This window comes from Halichoeres trimaculatus, unplaced genomic scaffold, assembly GCF_033239565.1.
Source record: "Halichoeres trimaculatus isolate MK-OKI-2021-1 unplaced genomic scaffold, fHalTri1.1 fHalTri1_scaffold_18, whole genome shotgun sequence".
Classification (NCBI taxonomy): Eukaryota; Metazoa; Chordata; class Actinopteri; order Labriformes; family Labridae; genus Halichoeres; species Halichoeres trimaculatus.
In genome coordinates this window covers 16,139,489-16,155,844 of record NW_027437196.1, presented here as the reverse complement: position 1 = coordinate 16,155,844, position 16,356 = coordinate 16,139,489, and the positions used below count along the sequence as shown (strand labels likewise).

The following is a 16,356-nucleotide window of genomic DNA, read 5'->3' as shown; positions in this document are numbered from 1 at the left end:
ATTTAAACTTTGTGACAGCTTGAAAACACAAAGCAGGATTGAGTGTTTGTGAAAATCAAATATTTGGGTTCAGGGCACAGAGCACCTTATCCCGCGTGTGCAGCAGCACAACATAAAGGGCCAATGCATCTCTGTGGCATTCCTCAGCTCCTCGTCGTGGTTGGTCACTTCAACGGCCCTGTCCTATTTTTTCTCCCCCCCCCTCCCTCCAGACGGGGGCAACAGATAACACGGGTCTCTTTAGAGAGTCAACTGACTGATGGCATCATGAAAGGTTGGAGGTCAACTGTTGTTATCAGGGAGAGAGCTGTCACCCTTGCAGCAGGTGTGCAGCACAGATACTGGCACCCTCAGAGCTGCTTTGTGCGCGGTGTGTTGCCATCGCCTGCAAAGGATTCTGGGAGCTTTGCCAAACTTCTGAGCCACAAGAGGAATCACTTTTGCAGGAGCATTTTTTTCTTGCACAGTAGGACACACAAACATGACAGTTCTGACAGCACGCACACACAAAGCACAAGCTGCGGTTTCATTTTCAGTAACAGTTTATAGTGATGGCCTCTATCCTTCTGTTTGGGTGAAATTTAATAATACATATAATGTCCTCGCCGCAGCACACACAGTCGTTTCTGTGCATTAGGCAATTGTGGCACTCAGTGTCCTGTCATTGCAGACAGTGCTTAATGGTGTCACTACTCTTCTTTAACCTTTGCTGCGAGGAAGGACTTGCTCTCCTCCATCTGGCCTGGTCGTCTGCGAGTATTGATTGACCGCTAACATCCGTTGTTTGACTTTCAGAGAAAAGGAGAAGCAGGAGAAGCCTGAGGCCACATTTGGCGAGACCTGGCTGTTCTTTGGCTGCCGTCACAGAAACAGAGACTTCCTGTTCAGGTGAGATGCCTTCCTCTGTCAGTACATAGATTATTCAAAGAGCCTTTGCATGTATTATATTCACATATTCCTTACATACTTTTCTCTCTAAGCCTTCTGTGGGTTAGACAAACTCCATACTAGCATCCCTCTTCACCTTCCTGCTGCACATTTCATTAACTGAAATTTGTGACCTGCATAATGAGCATCTTGCTGTCTATACATATGACGTTGGTGTTCTTTACTCGGCTCAATACATGAACATCATGTTCACCAATAAGCAGTCTCCTCAAGGGCATGTGTAAGATCTATGGGAGGAAAAATGTGGTACTCCAAGGCTGCAAGAGAATCTCCTTTCAATGAAAAAGGTGCATTTCATTGTTACTCAAGGCAAGAATTTAATTATGGTTTGGTCCTTCATTAATTTGAAATCAGGTTTTAAAAGATATATTCATCTTTATTTTACTCAAAAAAATAATTGCTTGTAGTGATATATCCTGTACTTATGAAAGGGATAATATATAATGAGCAAGAGTTTAGATTAAAAATCGGGACAGGGTTAGCTTGACTCTTCTGTTTGCATCAAGTTATAACCCTGCTACTGACTTAAGGCACTGATAGACTGAAACACAATATTGATTTAAAAAAAGATTGATCTCAGAGTCTGTAATGCTTTCATGATGTGGGTGAGTTGATAATAAAGGAAACATGTTATGTTGAGGGAACTAATTATTGGGCACAACTTTTATCTGCTGGTCAGAAATAGAAGTCAGTTGAAAAACTTTGAGATTCAATTGTTAAACAAATTGATGTTTATTACCACATTCACAAAAGTACCTTAAATTGGTGCTGTTGAGTATTGATACAGATTGCCAGGTACTGAGCATTGGTACCATTTCGTTTCATGTGTGAAAGGTACCCATCCCTACTCCAAACAGATGCTTCTATGTGGCTGAGTACGTAAAAGAAATCTGCTGTTTGCCTTATAACCCTTCAAGTCGATACTTTCAGTTTGAGTTGTGTTTACAACTTGTTTCCTCAGTCAGTGCAGCTGTTAAGTTTTTGAAGGCTAATCCTAAATATATCTGATAAGGGATTAATTTAATCCGCCACGGAGCAAGGATTTTAAATCGACAGGCAGACTCACTACCAGATGCAGATTTGATAAAAAGCAACTGAACCACAACTCTATTGTTTATTACCTTTGGGGGCATTACATCATTTTTTATTTTGTGGCGGATTTTGAGGGTTTAGTGCTTCTCACACAAGGTTTTCCATCCGTTTTAAAAAGTGTCAGAAGTCTGTATTTAAATTGTGAAATCACAGTAATCCAGCCTATTTTAACGAGTGCTTGGATTGACCTAATGTTATGTTAAAACGCTGTAGATTGACTTCCACCTGCAGGTAGATCATGGCTCTGATCCCTCTGCCAGGCATTACCCTCCTAATACATGCTAATTGATCGGCTCCTGCCACTATCAGCACACGTGCTGGTGCCGGTGCACTGATCGAGTTCTGCTGCAGGATTAAGTGCTGTGTGAATGGATTAGCATCCTTAAACACACACCAGCACATCACAGAGGATGCTGTTTGTTCCCCTTTGTTTCCTCTATCCCTTGGTTAAATACTGACTCCCGGGCAGGTAGTGGGCTGTGTTTGTTCGCAGTGTGGGCATCTCTGATGAACACCCCCGCAGTGTTGACCAAAGTGATTAGTCTGTGTTTTTATGAGCCACCCATGAAGAGTTGTACTCAATTTAAATAGGTTAGCAGAATGAGAGCAACATACCTGCAGCTGAATTGGCTGCCTGCGTACATCTCTGCTGGGTTTCTATCAAAGTAAATGCAGTTTGATGTTTGGCATTGACTTTCGAATGTTGAAACTTGGTTCACTTAGTTTGTAGAACTTCAGATTTAGTGGTTATAAAAAGGGAGGAGGAAATTTAAATGTGTCAGTTTAACAAAAGTAGCGTTGGTTGACATCTTTATTTTAAGTGTCCTATAATACTAAGGTGAAGGAGTAAGCCCCGAAAATAGGATCAATTACCACAAGAGCACTCTGTGCCAGAAGTAGAGAAAACTTTATAACACAACATGTCACAATCTTTCCCTTTCACTATACTTTTTATTCCCCCTTTTGTATTATTTCAAAGCAAGGGTGTTAAATTGTTCTTTTTCAAGGTAATTTGTTGCCACGATCTGTAGAGGGCACACATTCATAAAAATAACTGACACAACTGACACTAACTTACCCTAACCTACCCTACCCTACCCTAACCCCTAACCCCTAACCCTAACGCTAACCCCTAAGCCCTAACCCTAACCCTAATCCTAACCCTTACCCTAACCCCTAACCCTAACCCTAACCCTAACCCTAACCCTAACCCCTAACCCTAACCCCTAACCCTAACCCCTAACCCTAACCCTAACCCTAACCCTAACCCTATCTACAGAGTAAATTTCTGCCCACACCTCCCTCATGACTCCATATATAGGCCAAAACATCTGATCAAAATCTTAAGACCAGTTGAAAAATTACACAAATTTACATTTTGCACTGTTGGATCTTGAGAAAGTTCTAAGTAGAGTTTCAAAATGCAAAAAGAAGAAACGGGAGGGAGACAATTAAATGGTTGAATAAGCAGTTTATTGAAAACAACAATTAAACTGAAAAGGACTCTTCATCAGCTGATCAAAAGTTTAAGAACATAGCTCAGAAAAGCCCCCCCCCCCCCCCCCCCCCCATGCCAAATGTTCTCTTTGTGATTTATATCAGGGGAGCACACAGGATGGTCCCAAAGAGTGAGGTTATTCCTCTACAAGAAGTCCTTTGTCAGGCAGGCATTGTGAACTGCAGCGTTGTCCCATTGAAAACCCGGTTATTACCACACAGACCAGGGCCCTCAGTCATGAAGGAGACCCCCTGCAACATCTCCACATTAGCCAGCCGCTACTGCACAACCTGAAGATTTTTGGGGGTTCAAGTCATGTGACTGTGTTGATCACGCTAGAATATTTCAGGACTTCTTCTGAGATCAAGCCCCGGTGGACTTTGAGGCACACTTCAGATCATTTTCTGGTTAGAAGATTCAACAACGCCCAAGCTTCATCGTCCTCACAGATGGCATGACATTTCCTCCCAGGAATTCCTGATACTTGTTTACTTGATACTTGATCCATCTTGCTTTGAACATACTGCTGGTTTCCAGTAATAGAAGATGTAAAATAGCCTCAGAGCATCACAGAGCCACCGCCATGCTTCACCGTAGATAGGTTGTTCTTATAACACTGTTTCATTCTTCTGTTGTTGTAGCATAATTAAAATGTTAATACACCGGCACAAAAAAGGGGTTTCAATAACAGTTCTGGTCCCATTAAATTATTTTTACTCACTGTATTCGAGGTCCCTTTAGAAATATAAATATTTGTTGTTTACAGTCATATCCTAAGAGTTATGCATAGTTTTGTATAACCAGGGATGAGGCTGGTTATGGCTGACATAGTTGCTTTCCAGAGAGTTAAGAGCTTTCCTCAGCTCTACCTCATTGCCTGTTTCTTGCCTGACTGAATACTGGGTTGTGTAGGCCCAGAGCCCACCTGATGAGTGTTACCACTGAGACTGTGTTTATGTTTTGAAACAGTCAGTGTCTGGCTTTGGTCTAGTTTGATTTGAAATATCCTAATTCTGTCTTTAACCGTCCAATTTATCACTCACTGGCAATGTTTGCCCTGAGAAATGTGAAACACATTTCCATCTCACATCCATCCCACAGTAGCAGACATAAAAAAATGACTGAAATAATCAATCTTTATGCTGATGGCCTTGTTTGCTTTTGTAGCCCATAAAGCAGCATCAATAATAATTTTAGCACATTTCATTACAAGCCACAAGCAGAATAAAGTGCTTTTTCTTCAAGTTAAGGTTCAAGCTGTCTTACAAATCACAGATTGTTCATATACTCTTCATAGTTGTGTAAGTACAGGTTTTCCTTGACATATCAACCTCCCTAGTGGGAAAAAGATTTTTTGGAGTATTTGTTGAAAGTAATTGTGTTTGATTTGCTTTGAACACAGTTTGCAGTGTGTTCAATTCCACTAAATCCATTAACTTTTTCAATACATGATGGATGTAAGGTGCTTTTGTGGATGATTATTGTTGTAATCACTTAAAAATTCTGGTTAGATGTAACCGTTTTTCTGACTGAGTTTTGAATCCCCCCTCTTGGCAAAAACCAAACAAAGCGTACAATGTAACTCAATCATCCAAAGAATTCCACGTCCCCTCTGAGAGGTTGGTGCCAATCTTCCTGTTTGCCACATCTAATCTGTCCTCCCCTCTCCACCCTCTTATACTTATTCTCTCCCCCTCTTTTGACTTTTCCTTTTCACGGATAGTGATTTCATGCAGGAGGGGAAACAAAACTGAAGGCCTGCTGGGATCACGTTAGGGTCCGGGATATCGCCGCAGGCTGTTATTTGTATAAACACACGGAGGAGTCTGGCAGGTTTGAGCTCGACTGTTTTCTAAGAAGTCAGCTGTCTTTTGTCATCCGCCAGTTCCAGCTCACGCAGTTATCAATCTCTGATGATTCATATTCAGACGACACACAAACAGGACTCCTCAATCCTTCTTCTTGTTTTTCATGCTGTTTCACTCTTGTTCAAACCGACTTTTTAATCACACATCTTGGTTATGAAGATGTTTCATTTTAATAACTCCAGTCAAAGTTTAGAGTGCGAGTAAAAACAGGAAAGAAGCAATCGTGGATCATTCATATTAAACCAAGGCACCAGAATTCACCTCTACTTTTCGTATTCTCACAGCAGTGTCTGTTTGTTATTGGAAAATGCCTTATTTTAGTCTAGGGGCTGCTAGAAAAACACAGACCCCCGAGGCGAAGACCTTCACCTATGATCTCGGCACTGCAGCTTGTTATGTGTGCATCTGCAATCATGTCTGCCCGTGTGTTTCTTCTCATTTCGACTGCTTAGCTCTAAACAAGATGCTCTGAGCTTCGGTAAACTCTCACTCTCTCTCCACCTTCCTCTTCCCTTTCCTTCTGATAGCACCCCAGGCCCTGTAAAAACACACGCAGAGGCAGAAGAAGGAGTATTAGTTGGCAAGCTGACCACATAGAGCGAGCAAGGTTACACCAAAAACTGCAATGCTGGGAGGGCTGTGTAAAGGTGCTCCAGCAGTGGCTCAACCTTGCTTATGAAACCCATATCTTTGCACTTGTCTTGTTAAAAAGGAGATTGGTTGTTTACCTGTCAGTTTTATGTTTTATTAAACTGGACAGTTGTTTCTTCTTGGAAAATAAATTCGAAGGGAGTTCACATGTCTTGTTAGGCAGTTGAAGTTTTGTTAAATCTTGAAAGAGTTTGATTTTGAAAGGGTAAATAGAAAGATTGTTGAATACTAGGAGCTAAAAGTTTGGGAGTTTTTGCATTTATTTCTAAGTTGGGATTTAAAAAAAACACAGGAAAATGTTATCCCACAAGGTTAGAAAACTTTTTTTTATACATCACGGACAACCTGCCCAGGATTACAGTAATAACCTTGGAGGAAATTGGGTTTTGTAATTACCTAAAATGTTTGGATGTGTCACTGCAATCCTGCACAGAGAGGAGCTGGAGGGATTTGTGTCCGGCGGTATCCTGAACCACCTCAAGGTGTGTTTCTCCAGAGACAACCAGGAGGAGGAGGGACGACCCAAATATGTCCAGGACAACCTGCTAATTAACAGGAAGCATGTCATTGACGTCCTGCTCCAACAGAACGGTTACCTCTTTGTCTGCGGGTGAGTCTGACACTGATAATGATAAAATGTATTCATCTGTGTTCACCTGGCATGGAGGTGTCAGGATGTGGCACTCCTGTGTGAAGAGACAGCAGAGCTTCTCTCTTTGTGTCGCAGCTCTTTCCAGCTCTGTGGGTTTATTTGCATGTCTGGTCTATTTTTAAATGTGTCTCTGATGTCTGAAATAAACCTGTAGATCTGTACTGATGCTTTTGTTTGTCGATGGTTGACAGTAACTGAAAATATAACAATGTTTTCTATGTGTTTCTATGACACATTTTTCAAAATGATATTGTTGCTGTGAAACATGTAAAAATGCCATTGACTGCATAGAATGATGGACGACACAACTTCATCCCCAAAAGTAAAGCCAAAAATTCTTCAACATCCCCTATTAACTGGCATGTTACAAAGCCTTCTCACTCCCTGTTAACAGATGAGTGAAGTTTTTTTGATGCTATAAAAAGAGTGCGATGCCACATTTGGCAGCCATACTGATATACAGCTTACGCAGAACTTGGTGCTCCAGATTAAAGTGAAAGTGAAAATAAACATAGTGACTCATGTGACTGTTCATAACTGAGCATCAGCTTTAAAACAACACAGAAATCTGGTAAACTGTAGCTGTCCTGAGGGGTCGTTTATGAAGAAACTGGTGTCCTATAGTGTGTCCCAAATCGCATACTTCCATACTCAAATACTCAAAATTTTGAGTATACTGCGTCAAAATGAAAAACAGTGTGCATAGTATGCAAAAAATGAGTATGCAAAAGTACCCGGATGATGTACTCAAATCGGCCTGGATTTTGAGTATGCAGCTGTGGACACTCAACGCACTCATTTCCTCCTGTGGCAGCAATGGCGGAAGAGAGCTGTGGCCGTTCGCCCAGCACGGTAAAAATACAAATAAACAATACATACCGGGACATCTTCAGCCAGTAGGAGGAGGAGGAGATGTTGTTGGCGCTGATTACAGCAAAGCACGATTGAAATTAATTGTAATTACAATAAAGATGGTAAGATTTTGATATTTTGATCGTGTTATTAGCTGTGTTTAATATACTGCTCAAAAGGCTTGGAAAATTTGTGGGCAAATAGTGACGGTATTTGGCAGAAATGCGCTGGAAGCCGGTCACAAAACCTAAGCTCATTGGCTGCCAATGATGTCCATAAACGTCAATTATGTTTCTTATTAGGGCAGGTTAATCTTAAAAAAAAAGGAATAACTGCAAATCTTAAGGTCAAAAAGCAAGGGAAATATACACACAAATCCAAGCACACAGTTTAAAATCCATGTGTACAAATTTGCAATCTGGAATGGACCTTATCTTTTGGTTTTCATACCCATGTGCTTGACCTTCACACCCTTTTCCTGGGATTCAAACTTACATTTCTGTTATTTATGGGCACAAATTCTAAATCTGCCGCCATTGGTTATTAATCTGTGTGCATGGTTTATAAACTGTGCAAAATGTTAGAAAAGCTAGCTGTCTTTAGCCCTTTCTGATGTTCCTGTGATGGACCAAGTTCAACTGGACTCAACCTGTAAAACGTGATCTCTGTTTTATAAGATCACAATACTGCCAAAGTGCACCATGTTGAGAGATGCCATCTCTGCTTGTTTACACTCAGGCAGTGGAACATTATAGCATCATGGCAAAGCCTGTAATAGAAAAACAATGATAATTTCTTTGACTGGTTAGTAATCTCGGTGCAGATTAGAGATGGTAATGAGCAAGCTGATACAAGCTGATACAAGCTGATCCTTACTGTGCAGACCTCAGCTCCAAAAAACATAACCTGTCCAAACCTGTCCTGGCTTGTCGTTCAGCTTCACTTTTGTGCGGTTGTAGGCAGTTGCATCTTTATGTGCAGTCAGTGGACCACTTATGTATTCTGTCTCTTTGACAAATCCCTTTAAAGACAGCTCAGCTAGTTATTTCACAACCCTGTAAAAATAGGTGAAGACACTATGTGCCATGAAAAATAATCCTCATTTCATTTTATATTACTCAGACTGTGAGAATAAACAAACACCTAGTCATTTTGCAGGGAGGAATTTTTGCCAACAAGAGGAAAGACAGACAAAAAATAACTTGCTATGCTGCTAAACAACACGTTGCCTATAGACATGCTGCCTTTGAGATGCTGCAGTGGACACTGGAATGGTGTCAGAGACATGACGAAGCTGTGAAGCAATTCAGTGCCAAGTGCTGCTGCCAACCTCACCTGTCGGCTGAAGACAAATTCTGCTTCCAGCAAGGCAGATAATTCATAAAAAATTCACAAAAGTTGCCATAGTGCCTTGCTTTACACCAAGTAACTTGAAAATCCTGTCTCTAACCCTCTCTGCTCCTGCTGACTTCACACTGATGTAACACCTTGTACAGTTTGAGGCATTTATTGAGTAAACATAACATCTCTTCCCCTTTTTTCCATATCACAACAGAGTGTGTTGTCAGATTAAATGCAGCAGGGCAAATAAAACAAACCAAGGCATATCGCAGATCAACATTCCTCGAGCTTTCTATCATTCTTTCTATCAAGAAGTGTCGTCTCTCATCACTGCCAGACCGCTCAGTTCACCTTTTGAGTAAATGATCTTTGAAACATCAGAGCTGGCTGAATCCCTCAGAGTCAAAAACTTCACTTTAAGTCCACAGGATGATGAATCTCTCACAATATGCTGCCACAGCAAGATAGAGATTTCAGCAATTTCCTTTCAGGGTGCACTGCTGGACTGGCAGCACTTGCTGCTTCCACAGAAAAATGGGCTTGACTCTGTGCTTTGTAATGTGATTTTTCTAATACTCTTTCCTTCTCCCAGAGATGCTAAGAACATGGCGAAGGACGTAAACGACACCCTGATGGAGATGATCAAGACAGAGCTCCAGGTTGATCAACTGGATGCCATGAAGACACTGGCGGGGCTGAGAGAGGAGAAACGCTATTTGCAGGATATCTGGGGCTGACAGCGGATGACAAGATAAGGGAGTTCTGCAACATCCACTCTGCTCTTTTACACCTTTAAAAAAAAAATCAGCCGTCTCAGCTGTAACCTCCAGAACCGTAAAATTGCGGATGCTGAAGCCTAGACTTAGTTTACACCAGCCTTTGCCTCAAAGATGGAATGTAGCTTGCTGACCCGGGGATATCAGTCCACTACATCATCTCAGGCTTTGCTGTTTGAACAGAAATGACCTTGGTCAGGGCAGTGGTGCTGGAGATTGGTCCCTCAGTGTGAAAATGCTTTTAGCGTCGACAAGCCTCTTTTCCTGCCTTCGTCCTGTCTGGGGAAAAGGCATTTACTTCCGTCGACTGTGATGGAGTGACTTTGATGAGGCTGAGAGCGGGATGTAGCTGCAACCTAAATGGAAACAACAGAGCAATTTTAAACAACATACAAAGAGTAAATTGTTTATCGTCATTCAGGAGAAATAAAATGTTTTTAAAGTTATACAGTAAGTTTTTGGAAATGCAACTGACAGCACCACAGTTAGCCTCGAAAGCCAGAGGTCATGTTCTTAAACTTTTAAGTAATTTACTATTTTGAAGTATATCTACTTCTGAAAAAGAGTATTAAGCTATATTCTCAGGATGAAATGGTACCTCGCCAGACACATACAAAAACATTTCAAGCAAGTGAGTTGAAAAAGGAGCTGCAACACTCTTTGATAACAGCAGAGGGCACTGTCTGCCTTTGATTCTTCTTGTTCAGCGTCATCACGAGTGATGTCTGAGGCTTTGTTCACAAGTAGCCAGGTATTTTTAAAAATTAATTCTTAAAATACTTTCGTCCACACGCACAATGTAAGTCTGCCAATAAGTGCGACGTGAAACCTGTGTCATCCAATCAAAATGAACTCCTGTCGTTCAGCTATGACGTTTAAGAACCCGGTGTAAACACTAAACCATGAAACCAAAGTTTTCCAATATCTTCACTTTGGCTGGAGTTTTCAGAAAGCATCGTTTTTAACAACGTAAAACCTTGGTTTCATGTGGATCAGAGGCCTAAACGTATGAAAACATTTGTAATTTCCCAGATACTCAACTACGTGTGGACAAGTCCTACGCTCTAAATGGATGCATACAAACATGAAGTCAACAGGTAAAGATTTTGCACCTGAGGATGCAACACCAATGTGTCATCTGCATAAAAAATATCTGGTAATCTCAAAAGTATACTTGTCAACAATTTTAGTATTTTTAATCCATGTTTAACCCCAAGATTACTATCTGTTGATAAACTTGTTTTCCCCCACCCCCACTACCCTTTACATGTTACAAAAAGAAAGAGAACGAACTACAACACTACTAGTGCTAATGCTACATTCAGAGGTGCTTGTACATCTACCTTTTTGTCTTGCTATTTTCATTTGCTCCTCTGATTAATTTAACAATCTAGCAGAGGAACTATCCTTGTCTTTCAAAATAAAAGCATGTTTGCAGTCAAAACAACAACAAAACAACCTGGAAGTGAAAGCTAAAAGTAATAATAGTTAAACCGTCAATGGTTTCTGAATGCTCATAAACTCAGCAGAGAGAATCCTGTGGTATTGCAAGTTGAGACCAGTGTTACATTCTTACATCAAAACCATTGAGATAATTATTATCTATAAGTCTTATCACATGCTTAATGAAGATGGTTTTAATTAGTGCTTACAAATAAATACACTCCTGTGAATCAAGTTTTCTTGAAAATAAAGATATTTTTCAGTGGTTTATTATTCTGTTCTAAATTTTCCAGAACTGTTAATCCCAATGATAATCCACAATTCTAAATATATCAAACTCACTTTGTTCGTGCCTGCCTGCCCCAGCTGACTGCCAATTTTGGCGAGAGTGAACTCCAACATTTCTAAGTCCTGCAAACCCAACGAAAATCTCCCAAACTGTGGAGAAATCAAACACAACTGTGCCTTGTGTGATCAGGAATTAAAAGACATTGCAGAGTAAACTTTTGTTGTCTGCTGCTTTTCTTTGATTGTGCACACAGGTGTGTTTGGAGATGACCTTACAACACGTGTATTTGAAGTGTGACTGTGAACAAGTGGTCCGTGCTCAAGAAGCATTGGCAATAATTTGGGAGCTAATGAGCTGTGATTGATTGGAAGTGATTGTTTTATTTAAATTCAGAGATAATTTAATTGTTGAAGGTGACTTTAGTCAGAAGATGAAGGCGTACTCGGCTAATTGAAGGCTTTTTACGAAGGGCTTCTTAGCGCTGAGCCCCAGAGAGAGAGGCTTCTCAGAATTAAATCTTCTAACAGCAGTGTCTTTATTTATAGTCTTGTAGCAAAGGGAGTGAAAAACATGTTTACAATCTCAGCCGCCTGCGCCGTAGATGACACCCCATTCACTACAATTCTGAGTGGAGTAAACAAAACATGCACTGTCGCAGAAAACAATCCCTGATGGTGAATAATTGGTTTAATACATTGTGGCCGACGGTGGAGCTGTCCTTGTGTTTGTCCAGGCGGAGCTGGGTGCACCTCATCGTCCTCATCTCTCAGTGTCCTGCTGCTTCACCCAAGTCACAGGAGTAGAGGACAGAATCAAAATAATGATGCTGTGTGTGCCTAACAGCGCCACCAATCTCGTCTCATGCACACTCGTGATGATGCATAGCCTCCATTTAAACCAATTTGTTGTTGGACGAATGACAGCAACTTGTATGTGTGCTGCAACAAACGGGAAAGTTTCATCAAAGTGGCTGATCATTAAAAGTGAATAATTTAAGAACCAGGAAGTCCACTTGAAGCAGTGCTGCCCTTATTTACCCATCCCATTAAAATACCCTCATCTCGATTTAAAAAATGACCCCCGCCGTAAGACAGAGAGTCTGCCGGCTGCTCGTGTCACCTCGTCCAGCTCCCTCCTAGGACTGATGAAGTTTTAAATTATGTCTTCATAATTAAAAAGGTTCACAGTGGCGGTTTTTGTCCCGCAGCGTGAGCAAAAGACGGTGCTGTGGAGACGGTCAGGAATAAATCAGAGCGCTGGAGGTCAGAGCGACCGCAGCATAGTAGCACCTCTATGATAGATACCCCCTTGTTAAGACGAGCTTAAATGGAGCAGAAAGATGTGTGCTGAAGATAATGACTGTTATTATGGAAGTGTTGAGAGAGCCAAGTGGGGAGATGCACTTGATGTCAATGAGCTGAGAGATTTCAGAAAGACCTGCTTAACACGCGGCTTCCTGCTGCAGAAAGTACAAAGAGTGATGATGGGGGAGAGTAGGTGGAACCGCCCACACCCTCCCTCTCTTTGCTCTGCAAAGAACTGTGCTTTAATTAGGCCAATGACAATATGTCCAATTCATTTAGCTCAGGTCTGAGTTTCAGGAGTAAACAGAAAGTTAAGTTTTTCCCCTTCAGACAAAACTTTAGGAGATTCCTGCAGCTCTGTAGAAGCTCATTTTATCTTGAACAAAAAAACAAGGTTTGCATTATGTTTGCACTTTCCATGAAGTATACAGCTAGTTCAGTGATTTTTTTCTCTGACAGTTACCAAGTTTCAAGCTTCAATCCAGCTAATTCTGTCGTTCTCCAGCTGCTTAAGTAAACACTGAATACAGAAAATTGGGCCATGTTACTAATCAAAATACCATGTTTGGTTAGCCACCAGTCACAAAAAAATCTAGTTTAAGTATTTGATCCCTTAACAGATAATTTAAATAATCCTAAATGTTACAGGATTAGTGTAATGCTTTGAATTTCTAGCTTAGCTGTTTCTGAGGAGCATGCCTATGATTGTTTGTCCAACTCTAGGAAATGAAAACTCAGCTCAGCATCTGTAAGCTTTGCTTCAGCCGTAACCCTTTTCAACAAGCCTTTTATTTTATTCATGTAATGGTTGTGATTGTGCCGATTTCTGCTTATTACTATAAAGTGCTTCCATTAATCTTGTTGGAGGATAGGGCCTAAATTAAAGCTAAATGAACCAAAGCAACATTTTCTTTGAATAAGAACAAATAAACAATGTGTTTAATTGTGTCTGGAGTTTTTGTTTTTTTTTAACCAAAAATGTAAAAAATGATTAATACCGTGTGTGCCTTCAAAAGACCAATGCAAAACATGCAGAACAGATAATTTTACAACAGATTTTCAAGAATCAAAATGAATGTTCCAGTTTAGTTTATACTGTAATGATGTTTATTTTTTCTGTCTCATATTTCAGGGTTGAGATACATAACATGCATATCTTTATACAGTCATGTATTTTAAGTTCCACTGAAATAATTCAGGCTGTTTTTCTTTGACTGGTCCAGTATATTATATGACTGTCTATGACTGTATATAATCAGTTTTCTAAAATTATAACAATAAAGACCAATTACCCTTTAGAAATAACATGATCTAATGCTGGAAAAACGACTGATGAACGACTAAATTTGCTTGTGAATTCCTTCTCAGAGCCTGGGTCTGTGGCACATATAGGGAAGAGAAACTGAAATTTAAGTATCAACCACCCACCCACCTCCCTTGTTGCCTTTTCTTCTGACAGTGAAACATAACCTGTGTGCATGAGTCTCAGCAACAAGTTGATGTTAAAATAGTGGCGCCCCAGTGCCCACTCAGCTAACTTGACGCAGAAATGAGCGGTAGTATAGAAAACTGGTAAGGTTTTCTGTTTTTTTTTTTTTTTTTTTTTTTTTTTTTTTTTTTTTGGGGGGGGGGGGGGGGGGGGGTGCTCATGTCCCCTTGCAGTTGTCCACATTGCCAATAGCAAAAACTGTCCCTGATCATTGGTATGACCCTGTTTTTTTGCTGCTTTTAGCTAGAAGTTTTTTCCCATTGTTCCACTAAAAGCACATTAATTACAGTTATAGAAGCAGCTAGCACTAGCATTGAACACTTACAAGCTAGTTTTACTTTTACACAAGGAGTAGCTAAATGTTAATGTTAGAAATGGATTTTCTAGCAAGTAAAACTTTAGTCAAGGGGTTGCTTAGTATTCATATATAGTAGTAATATTACTATATTACTAATATTATTATATTATATAGTATAATATAATATATATTTTTAAAAATCATTGTCATTTCTAATGTAACTAATAGTTTGGGTCATAAACTCTGTTTTCATTGCCTGGATTGTACGGCTGGGTCTTGGTTCGCTTTTCTTTGGATCCAGTATCTCCTGAGGCTGCTCTCACACTAACTATTATTTTCAAACTCTTAAGACCAGCCTGAGATGAAAACTATCATTTTTGTCCAAGTGTTTTTCAGAATGCCATCAGAAGCAAGCATTTTTACCATAGTGTCAAGAGGCAGAGGTGCTTGACCTGTTTTTACAGATTGATTTCCGTGTGACCGGGTAGTCCTGGCATCTGTTGTGCTATTGAAAGGGAAACTCCTGTTGTTATGGAGTCTTGACCAATCAAAATCAAGTATCAAATACATCCAGGGAATAGCATTAGTGAATACTGTTCCTGTTTTTCACTTAGATGCAGTATACATCCATAGTTTGTCTTTGAATGGTTTTTATCAGTCAAATAAAAAAGGATGTAATAACTGCAGGCAGGTGTAGAACATTTATACAGCCTAAACCTAGAAAACACCTGTACTGTTTTAGATAAGCAATGCAGCATCAGGTCGCTCAGCATTTTACTTTGTGTAGAAATGAAGTTTGTTATTCAGTTCAGAAGCTGTGCTGCTGTGGAAGACTTGTTTTGCATAAGTGCAGTCAACAGAGAGCTTCATCTTCTCTCACCTGTGTTGTACCATTAAAGGAGACACCTCCACTCTGTCTCCGCTGTTCTCAGTCTGCAGTCAATGACCCAGGAATGTCAACTCAGCTCTTTGATGTGGCATCAATGACACGTACACACACACAGACACACACTCTTACACTGAGAGGCGCAGTCAGTCTGCTCTCCAGAGTCCCAGCTGTGCACAAACACTTTAACTCCAGCATCTGTCAGGAGTACTGGCGGAAATCTATGTTTTTCTAAAGAGGCCGCGGTGCTTCTATTGAGTTTCCTGTTTTCACTGTGAGTTGCCAGCGTTGTTCTGGTCTCTGTTTATTGATGGAGGAGGAGAGATACCCTTGCTTCTGATTTGGAGGAACAAACAGTTGCTGTAATTGATGCTGGCAGAAGGAGAAAGTATTCAATAACAAAGTATTTCACTCCCCCGAGGCTTTGTGGAAATATTTCTGTTCGAGTCAGCTTGTCAGGGAAGAATACTGTGAAAAAAAGCTGAAAACTTTTGAAATATGTCATCACTGAGATTACATGTGACCTGTTGGAGACTGATTGCACACACGAGTCAGGTAGTGGTTGTCCGGATGAATTAAATAGGAACTGCTTGGCTCATCAAATGTATGAATGATGTTCCCATGATGGATGCTTTTTCTGTCTCCATTAGTCAGAGAAATGTAAGAATTAGTTGGGCATTTTTAAACTTACTACGACAGATGAACACTTAGCAGAATTTATAGCCTCCGCCTTCCTCGCAGCCATAATGACTTATGCAAATGCGAGGTTAAGTGCTGAGATGAGGCTGTTCAGCAAAAAAGGGGATGCTTGCAGGATCAAAGACAGATAGAGGAATCATATACACTCTTTGTACTTGACATTTATTTGCCTGTGTTGTTGGGGATACTCTAATCATTTGTTTCCTTGCAGATCAATCACCATGTCCCACACTTAAGAAATATTAAGAATAAAGATGAAACACAATGGCC

At 40.5% G+C, this 16,356-nt stretch overlaps 1 protein-coding gene across 2 annotated transcripts in view; it reads left to right on the top strand.

Annotated features, from left to right (window-relative positions):
• Positions 1–13,571, top strand: part of mtrr (5-methyltetrahydrofolate-homocysteine methyltransferase reductase) — a 39,280-nt gene extending 25,709 nt beyond the window's left edge. For both annotated transcript variants that reach the window (XM_074693112.1, XM_074693111.1), the window contains exons 13-15: positions 796–888; positions 6,491–6,667; positions 9,495–13,571. In XM_074693112.1, coding sequence (XP_074549213.1) covers positions 796–888; positions 6,491–6,667; positions 9,495–9,639 — 415 coding nt within the window. In that variant the 3' untranslated portion in view covers positions 9,640–13,571. The remainder of the gene's footprint in view (positions 1–795; positions 889–6,490; positions 6,668–9,494) is intronic.
• The last annotated feature ends 2,785 nt before the right edge of the window (positions 13,572–16,356 follow it).